Source organism: Rhincodon typus, chromosome 28 (genome assembly GCF_021869965.1).
Source record: "Rhincodon typus isolate 14 chromosome 28, sRhiTyp1.1, whole genome shotgun sequence".
Lineage (NCBI taxonomy): Eukaryota > Metazoa > Chordata > Chondrichthyes > Orectolobiformes > Rhincodontidae > Rhincodon > Rhincodon typus.
In genome coordinates this window covers 30,652,823-30,663,215 of record NC_063359.1, presented here as the reverse complement: position 1 = coordinate 30,663,215, position 10,393 = coordinate 30,652,823, and the positions used below count along the sequence as shown (strand labels likewise).

The window sequence follows — 10,393 nt, the reverse complement described above, 5'->3', positions numbered from 1 at the left end:
GACAGCGAGAGAGAGAGAGAGAATGCGCAAGACAGCGAGAGAGAGAGAGAGAGCACAATACAGCGAGCGATAGAGAGTGACTCGAGTAGGACCAACACAAGGAATGTTCCACATAATCCATAAAGTGACAGGCATAACTGGGACCCATGGCCACAACCTTGACCTTAAGTAAGTGAGTAAAGTTTAAAGGTGACGCTCTTCAAAGTGAGGTGAAGATTGGCCAGGTGGTGGAGGATGGTGGTCAATGTGAGCAGTTCAGGCCTTTTCTTAAGGAAAAGGTGGACAGCCATCAGAAATTTCTAGAAGGCATTTTATAAAGTGCCAAATCAGAAATTGTCAAAAATAAAAGTTCATTGTGTAGGGGATAGCATACTAACCTGGATGCAGTAATTAGGCACAATTAAGTCATTTTCAGCTTTGCAGCAAGTAATAAGTGGTACAGGGATCGATGCTGGGACCTAATGTAAATGTTTTGGATGCAGGACAGAAAGTATGTTCTGAAGGATGATCACTGCAGCCAAAATGTTAACTCTGCTTTCTCTCCACAGATGTTGTCAGACCTGTGAATTTTTCCAGCAATTTCTGTTTGTGTTTTTGGACAGAAAGTATGGCTGCCTAGTTTGTTGATGACACAATACTAAAGTTAAGTTATGAAGAGCACATAAGGAGGCTAGAAAAAGATACATAATAGCAAATACTGCAGATGGTGATCTCTGCAATAAAGTAATAAGTTGTTGGAGAAACTCAGCAAGTCAGGCAGCATCTGGAGAGAAAAACAAGAGTTCAAGTTTCAAGTCTAGTGCAACTCTTCCTCGGAACATTAACTCTGTTCCTTTCTCCACAGATGCTGCCAGTTCTGTTCAGTATCTCCAGTGCTTTTTTTTATTACAAATAGATGTAGATAGGTTAAGTGAATGGACAAAGAATTGTCAAATGGAGTATGATGCAGAAAAATATGAAATTGCCCAGTTTGACAAAAATAATAAAAAAAAAGTGTATCATCTAAATGACCTGAGACTACATAGCTGAGATACAGGGGGATCTGGGTGTCCTAGTGCATGATTTGTACCAGGCTCAAATACAGTTGAAACAACAAACTAGGAAAGCTAACAGAATGTTTTCATTTACTGCCAGGGTAGTTGGACAGAAAGGGAGGGAGGTTATGGTTCAGCTTTACAAGGCATTGGTAAGACCACATCTGCAGTACTGTATACAATACTGGTCTCCTTACAATGGAAACAGTTCATATAAAGTTCCCCAGACTAATAGTTGCAATGTCTTAAGAGGAAAATTTAGACATGCTAGAGTGGAGTTAGAACAGTAAGAGACAACCTGATTGCAACATAAGATCTTGGAAAGTTTTGACAGCGCAGATGGAACGGCATATTTCCTTTTTGTGGAAGAATCCAAAACTATCACTATTTAATAATAACGCACAGTCCATTTTAAACAGATTTAGAGACTGTGGAATTCTCTTCCTGAAAAAAAGTGGAGGCTGGATCATTGAATATTTTTAAGTCAGAGGTGGATAGATTCATGGTAAACAAGGGGGTGAAAGGTTATAGTGTTAGGTGGGAATGTGGATAAGGTTATAATCAAATCAGCAATGATTATATTAAATAGTGGAGTGAGCTTGGGAGACCAAAAAGCCTATACCTGTTCTTTGTTCATATGTTCAAATGTTCAAATGACTCACTTTTCTCAGAATTATGTTGTTACACTTCATCTTAGTACCTCATTGAGCAAATGATGTAGGAAGCCAACAATTGTTTTTGATTTTCCTGTTCCAGGAGGCCCCTGTATGAGACAGATGTTGGGAATTCTTGGTTGTTTCGCCATTGCATAAGCCACATGAATTGCTTTCTGCTGATGTTCGTTGTAATCATGCTGCATAGAACAAAGGAAAATGTAAAATCACTGCTATCCAATTTATAAACTACTTTTTCGCAAAAGCAATTCCATAGAAATTGCCTTACAATGGAACCATTCTCTTCAGCTGTATCTCCAATACAATCAAATGCATACATTATAAATAAGCTTATTTTAATTCCTAATGTTGTCAATTTTATAAGATTATCTCAATGCATTTCATTATTAATGTAGTTCCGTAGGAGTGACTGAGCTGAACAGAAAACCAACAGTTAACTGATTAGCAGTGGTTTGAGAGGTAACTTAAAGACAAGTAGGAATATGATAAATGCCTATACAACTGTGCCCATATCGTATGAATGAATAAAAAAATCTGGAAAGTTCCATTGACATAAATAGAAAGAATAATTTAAAGTATTCTAATTTACATTCAACAGTTGCAACAGGCAAAATGTCATCATATGTTAAAATTTGAGGCTGCAGCTGCCAGGTTGTGTTCTAGAACTTTCACCACAAATTTTGATTAAAACACTATAGACCATGCAATAATGAAAAATTAAAAGCATTGGTGGAACAAATGTGCAAAAGAGTTAGGTTACATTATATTTACACCAATGAAATGATTGCATTTCTATTTGTGACTCATTTCTAGAATTTACTCACAGCATTGTTCAACTTTGGGCATTCCACAAGATCTCTCTGAATAAAGTATGCAGAATTGGCTGAAAGAATCGGCCTGATCAGAGGCGTCTTAGCTAGAAAAAGCAATCCTTTGAACTGCCGCAAAGTGGTCACAAGGGAACCAATTACACCACACCTCACTGGCTGGTTTTTCACTGCACTAACATTTCCTCTCGTTCGGATTGAAAGGTGAAGAGTTGTCAATGAATCACGCCCTGGTCAAAAAGAAAACTGAGTGAACGTCAGCTGCAAGAGGCATAAAAGAAAATAAAACATTGAACAAAGAAGTTCAAGCTCAATAACCTGCAAACAGAAAATAGTGTTAGAAAAAGAAAGTTGCTAAAATGATTCCTTATGAAGAACGATCACTTCTGAGCAAAACAGATTTCATACTCAAAGTCAATGATAGCTACATGTCAAATGTTTTAGACTAAACAGAGCACTGGAAGAAATAAGGTGATCTGACACAAAGCAGCCCAAATCAACTGCGCTTACAGATGTCTTCCTCAATATAATATAAAACCAATCCAATGTTTTAGCAATTTTACATTGCAGTTTCATGAAAACACTCCTCCATGCTCTGGTTGACAATTAAGACCATCAGAAAGTCAAGGAGGATGCATATTGAAGCAGAGCTGATTACATTTCCTGCTCTTGCCCTGAGCAAGAAATGATACAGATAAGATCATCATTGCACTGGAAAAAGTGGTAAGGGAAGTGACCCAAATTAAACTTTAATGAAATATATTCCACTTATTAAGCTCAGTGGAAGCCTGAAAATTCATCTTTCAATTACGCACTTTACAGTCTGCAGTAACTACCTCCCCCAAGAGTCCACTGAACAAACCCATTTGAATATGCCAGCCAATTTCCCACCAGGGTGGGTTTCAGAGAATTATTCTCTCAAACTAATGTAATCGGAGAGAAACAATATCTTGGACAGATGCTTCAACTGAGCATTCCATAATTTTTCAATGCAATTATTGGGGTGGTGCTCTAAACATTTAAACATGAATTTACATTCAGCAGAACGTTTTATTTTGATTTTGTAAGCATTAGAAATATCTGAGGGACTTTAACAGTCTTCCTTAATTACCTACAACTAAAACTTTCATGGATGTTGCAAAAATTCATCTGATTTGCTAATGCCGATTCAGGAAGGAAATCGGCCATCCTTACCCAGGCTGGTCCACATACGACTCCAGGTCCACAGCAATATGGTAATCTCTTAACTGACCTTTGGAAGTAAGCCAAGTAAGCTATTCATTTCAAGGGCAGTTTGGGATAGGCAACAAATACCAACCTGGTCAGTGACACCCACATCATATAAAAACTCAGATGGTTACATTCTCCTAATTAAAACATCACTATTTCTCTGCTTTCCTATTAAACCCACCAGTTGAAATACGCGATATCCTTGAGATATGGCTTATGTGGGGGACTGGATTATTACTCATTATTTCGCCCTCTTCTTGCATGTAGTAATTCTGATTTTGGGGCAGCCAGAGGAACACGACATCGTCCTCCTTAGGGTGTAGTTGCTTTTCAATCTCGTGATCACGTAGAGAAACTGGTTGATCAAAAAAAACTGCAGTCAGCAGACATTAAATACAATAATACTCACCATATTCACAGCTCAAAAGTATTTCTGTCACAATTAGATGGAATATGAAGTTTAAATAGTTGCCACGGATTAAAATGGATTATTTCAGTTGATGCTAGACTCAGAAACTGGACTAACTTGGATTATCAGCAACATAATTCATCTTCAATAGGAATTCATCTTCAATAGGAATTCACCAAGCTAAATCACTGCATTCTTAATCTGTACTATGTCATCGGAAATGCAGCAACGATTGTCACAACCTCAGGATTTGTAATTAAGTACAAATATGTTGTGTTTCTGTTGTAATAGAAAATAATCTCACAATGTTTACCTCAATCTGGAAAACCTGGTTTTGCAGGAAATCTTTAAATGGCAAGTGTGAATAAGTAGTTTGAAGGGATGCGATGGAAGGATGATTAACATTACAACATTGAAAACTAATCAGTAGTGGGCTCAATACAATTGTCACAGATACATGCATTTAGTCATAGATTCATACAGCACGAAAACAAACTCTTTGGTCCAACTCATTCATGCCGATCAAATTTCCCCAACTGAACTAAACTCACTTGCCTGTATTTGGCCCATATGCCTCTAAACTTTTCATTTTCATGTACTTATCCAAATATGAGGTAATGAAAAATTCCCAACTGTGCACAAGCTGAATATGAGTTAATCTGGCAATGGAGCATCACTACCTAGTTTTCCTTTCAACTGATTCTAAATTCGCAGTATAAACTCAATGTCCAACTTGGTTTTAGAAAAATGCCAAAGATGGAAGTGGGTTTGATCCACTCTGGAATTAGGTTTCAACTTTGAGCATAACACATTAAAATTGTAACTCTGGAGATAGAAGGCAATCTTGTGACTTAATTTTGAGTGTATAAGCTCCATTTCTGTTCTCACCTTGAAATTCTGCACAGTATATTCGTCCTACCACACGATAGTTCTTCAAAGTCAGAAAGTTCTGAATCACTCTATTTGTCTGCTTGGATTCCTTCAGTTTCTGAGCTAACTGAATAAAAGGAATGCTGCAATTTAGAGTTATGATTAAGAATACATTAAAATAGTGAGTCATTATTTTTGACAATTGCTATTTAGCTCTTTGATTCAATCAGGACAATACACACCAAATTGGTTTCAGCTAATCCTCCATGTAGTGCTGAGAAGCCACCCTCTCTCTGCATTGTTGCCAAGTTAGTTACTTTTAGTTTTTCTCAGTTAACCAAGCATAAAGATTGCTGAGCAATATTACTGAATTACGGTTATACAAAGGGATTTGGGATATCCTTATACACAAATCAATTAAAGAGGCAGGTACAGCAATCAATTAGGGAGGTGAATTGTATTGGTGGACTTCATTGCAAGAAGATTGGAGCTCAGAAGGAGGGATGCCTACTGTAGTTATACAGTGATAGTGGGAACTGCCGATGCTGGAGAACCTGAGATAACAAGGTGTAGAGCTGGATGAACACAGCAGGCCAAGCAGCATCAGCGGAGCAGGAAAGCTGACGTTTCGGGTCTGGACCGTTTTCAGAAATGGGGGAGGGGAAGGGGATTCTAAAATAAATAGAGAGAGGGGGGCGAGGCGGATGGAAGATGGATAAAGGAACAGGTAGGTGGAGAGGAGACAGACAGTCAAAGAGGTGGGGATGGAGCCAGTAAAGGTGAGTGTGGGTGGAGATTGGTCAGTCCAGAGAGGACGGACAGGTCAAGGAGGCGGAATGAGGCTGGTAGGTCGGAGGAGGGGATAGGTGGGAGGAAGGACAGGTTAGGGAGGCGGGGACGAGCTGGACTGGTGTTGGGATGCTGTCGGGGGAGGGGAGATTTTGAAGCTTGTGAAGTCCACATTGATACTATTGGGCTGCAGGGTTCCCAAGTGAAATATGAGTTGCTGTTCCTGCAACCTTCGGGTGGCATCGTTGTGGCACTGGAGGCGGCCCAGGATGGACATGTCATCCAAGGCATGGGAGGGGGGGTTGAAATGGTTCGCGACTGGGAGGTGCAGTCGTTTGTCGCGAACCGAGCGTAGGTGTTCCACAAGGCGCTCTCCAAGCCTCCGCTTGGCTTCCCCGATGTAGAGGAGGCCACAATGGGAACAGCGGATGCAGTATACCACATTAGCAAATGTGCAGGTGAACATCTGCTTGATGTGGAAGGTCTTCTTGGGGCCTGGGATGGGGGTGAGGGGGAAGGTGTAGGGGCAGGTGTAGCACTTCCTGCGGTTGCAGGGAAAAGTGCCAGGGGTGGTGGGACTGGTGGGGAGTGTGGAGTGGACAAGGGAGTCACAGAGAGAGTGGTCCCTCTGGAAGGCAGATAAGGATGGGGAGGGAAAAATGTCTTTGGTAGTGGGGTCAGATTGCAGATGGCAGAAGTGCCGGAGGATGATGCGTTGGATCCGGAGGTTGGTGGGGTGGTACGTGAGGACGAGGGGGATTCTGTTTTGGTTGTTATCGTGGGGAGGGGGTGAGAGAGATGAGTTGCAGGTTATACAGTTATACAGTGAATTATACGGTGTCTTGGTGAGACCAGACCTGGAGTATTGTGTGTAGTTTTCGTCTCCCTACCTAAGACAGGATATACTTGTCATACAGCAAGTTCAGTGAAGGTTCACTGGGCTGATACCGGGGATGGCAGGACTGTTGTATGAGGAGACATTGACCTGATTAAGCCTATATATTCACAGGTGTTTAGAAGATTAAGAAGGGATCTGATTGAAATGTATATAACTTTTAAAGGTTAGACATGCAAAATTCAGGCAGGATGTTTGAGGAGTTTTGAGGATGTTTGGTTGAGGAGTCTAGAACTTGGGGTCAGTCTTAGGATATGGGGTCAGCAATTTAGGCCCAAGAGGTGGTCAAGCTGTGAAATTCATAAGCACAATACTGTGGAGCCTAGGTCACTGAGTATATTCAAAAGATAGCTTTCTATTTAGTTATTAAAGGCATCAAGGGGTACAGGGAGAGAAAGTGGGCATATGGCATTAAGATAGAATATCAGCTGTGATCATACTGAATGGTGAAGCAAGTTCGAATAGCCTGCTCCTGGTTTCTATAACCCGTCTCACATTATACCGTGAGACATTTGGATTTCTGTTAAACAATCTCAATGATTGAAATACACACAGAATGCAAGAGAAATGTCAGCCTTTTCTGTGTTTGTTTCAGATTTCCAGCAATTTTGCTTTAACATCAAATATCGGCTTTGTTTTGGATGTTATCCAGTAACAAGGTGACATTTATTGTTTCACAATACCTCTGTACCTGAAGAATTACCACAAAATGCATATTTACTTCAGCTGAGGTAGCATCAAAGACTTACATTTGTATCCCAAAAACATGAAAAGAAAAAAAAAATCAGTGGTTAACAATGTGATAATGATCATACTAATGTAATATCTCAAAATCTGCAAATAACACAAAGCTAGGTGGAAGGGTAGCTGTAATGAAGATGCAGAGATGTTGCAGTATGATTTAAATAGGCTGAGTAAGTGGGCAAATGCACACCAGATGCAGTATAACATGGATATAAGTGAGGTAATCCACTTTGGTAGCAAAAATAAGAAGGTCGATTATTGTTTGAATGGCTGTATATTGAGAGAGGGGATTGTTCAACAAGACCTGGGTGTCTGAGTGCACCAGTCAATGAGAGAAAACAAGCAGGTGCAGCAGGCAGTAAAGAAGTCAAACTGTATGTTGGCCTTCATAGTGAAAGGATTCAAATACAGGAACAAGGATGTCTTGCTGCAATTATACAGGGCGTTGGTGAGGCCTCTTCTGGAATACTGCGTGCAGTTTTGTTCTCCTTATCTGAAGAAGGATGTTCTTGCTATAGCAGGAGTGCAGCAAAGATGTACCAGATCGATTCCTGGGATGTCAGGACTGACGCACAATGAAAGATCAAGTTGGTTAGGATTTCATTCATTGGACTTTAGAAGCATGGCGGTGGGGGGGTGGGGTGAGATCTCAGAGGAACCTATAATATTCTAACAGGACTAGGCAGGTTAGGTGCAGGAAGGATGTTCGGAACTAGGCGGCATAGTTTAAGGATAAGGGGTAAGCTATTTAGCACTGAGATGAGGAGAAATTTCTTCACCCAGAGAGTGGTGAGCCTGTGGAATTCACGACCAAAGAACGTGGTTGAGGTCAAAATATTGTATGTTTCAAAAAGCAGACACAGTTCTTGTGACAAAAGGGAACTGGGAAAGGGCAGAATTAGGATATTGAGTTGGATGATCAGCCATCATCAAATTGAAAGGAGGAACAGGCTCAAGAGATCGAATGGCCTTCACCTCCTCTATGTTTCCACGATTTTGTGCCATGATTTTGATTAAGGTATAGATATTGATTAGGACACAGAAATATTTTATCAAGATTATAAATATCCCAAGTACTATCACTTGAACTGGCAGATGTGTCCTTGGCTATGACAGCACCTCCAATAATGCAATGGTCATTCAATACTGCACTGGAGTCTCAACCTTGTGGAACTTAAACTTTGCAGTAGGACTTAAACCAAGGTCCTAGTGGTTTAGAGCAGAGAATATTACCAATTAAGTCATAGCTGGCACTTTTATACTTTGCAAGCTGATTATAAAGACGTCATGAGAGTGTAAATGTTAACTGTTTCTCTCTCCACAGATGCTGCCTCTTGGCTCTCTGAATGTATTTATCCATTGAAAACAAATAGATTTTACGTTCATATAGTTTTCAAATTCACTTAGAGAACTAATACAGTGATTAGTTAAATTTAAAGACTAGGGAAGGCAAGACATTTGATCTGTGGATGTTATGTGCTTGCTGACATTAAAGGGCAAGAGTAGCCATGAGGGGGAAGGAGGTGTGTAATTATCTAGAATTCCTGCTCCTGAATCCTACTCTGTAAAATTGGCTATTGAATGTGAAAAACAGGTAAAAATGAAAACTGAAAACACTGGTGAGAGTTAATGCAGACCAAATACCAATTAAATTATTTCTGACTAAGGATCTACATGCAGCAGAGGAGTGAAATACTAATACAGCAATTGTCTAACGGGAGGCAGCCCTAGTTCGAATATTATTTCTAAGACTCCTGCACAATCTTCACAACTTCAATTTCTCTGACCATAATCAGCACATCAGTTATGGCTCTACCTTGCACCTCATGCAGTGGACACCCAAGAATCTACCTTTGGCTCTCTCCTTTCCCATGTCAATATATTTGCATTCGGTGGGGTCATGTGTAAGCAAAAGGATAAGTTTTCAGTTATGTTGACAATATCAAGCACACAGAGGATTGAGTTCATGCTGAATGAACTTTATTGTATAATTTATGTATTTCACAGGCAATATCTATTCTAATTACAGACTGAGGAAAAACTGACAAGTTCACAGATGCAAGATCTGAATCATAGGGGCCTTTCTACCATGGTGTCTGTGCCAGTTGTGCTTCAAAATAATCCAAAACTTTCCCCACTATTCTGCTCTTTTCCCATAAACTTATTTCGCCTTTTCACTTCCCTAATTATGTCACCCCTTTTAATGATCAAGTTGCGGAAACACAAAATGTTGGTATGTTTGAAAAATAGTGTATGCTTCAAAAACATTTACTGATTCCAAACTCTGCCGTGAACTCAGTCTATACGCTTCTCCCCTTCATCATGCAATCAGAATATAGTCAAACATTTAGTACTGGCTTCAACTGTTAATAAAACTTCTGATACATTTAAATGCCTGTACTTACCTGCTCAAAGAGGTTCAACATCAGTAAAGGGTAAAAAGTTTGAAAATATTCTTCATATGATCGAAACCTTTCAGGCACTTCTCGTGGTGGAATTTCACAAAGAGAATCAGGCACCCCAAACTGATCTAATGAGTCAAACATCTGATAGTCCCATTTAAGGACAGCATTGATAAGATAAGATTGGTCGCGATAATGATGTTCTGTCAGATCCAAGTTGATGCTAGGTGAAGTTTGCATGGATTTCCCAGGTGGCAGAGGTGCATTGCTTGGTAATGCTGGAACTGATGTTTGAAAACTTGGCTGTGGTCTGAAATTATGATCTTTATTTAGAGTTCGAAGAACATTAGGAGTTTCCACAGTCTTTGTAATAGGAGTTGGTTTCGACGTCAGTGGCACGAGGTTTGCTACTGAGGGTCTTTGAACTTGCTGAACTTTGGAAGCTGATCCTCCTGGACGTTTTGGGACACTCTGCATCTCTGTAGCAAGCTGAGCATTGCGCGAGGTAGAGCTGGAAGC

At 40.1% G+C, this 10,393-nt stretch overlaps 1 protein-coding gene across 8 annotated transcripts in view; it reads right to left on the bottom strand.

Annotated features, from left to right (window-relative positions):
• The window catches only part of setx (senataxin), a 113,448-nt gene that overhangs the window by 33,613 nt on the left and 69,442 nt on the right, over positions 1–10,393 (bottom strand). For all 8 annotated transcript variants that reach the window (XM_048613557.1, XM_020533699.2, XM_048613552.1 and 5 more), the window contains 5 exons: positions 9,878–10,393; positions 5,063–5,171; positions 3,947–4,120; positions 2,533–2,765; positions 1,735–1,887 (listed from right to left, as the gene is read on the bottom strand). In XM_048613557.1, the coding sequence (XP_048469514.1) occupies positions 1,735–1,887; positions 2,533–2,765; positions 3,947–4,120; positions 5,063–5,171; positions 9,878–10,393 (1,185 nt within the window). The remainder of the gene's footprint in view (positions 1–1,734; positions 1,888–2,532; positions 2,766–3,946; positions 4,121–5,062; positions 5,172–9,877) is intronic.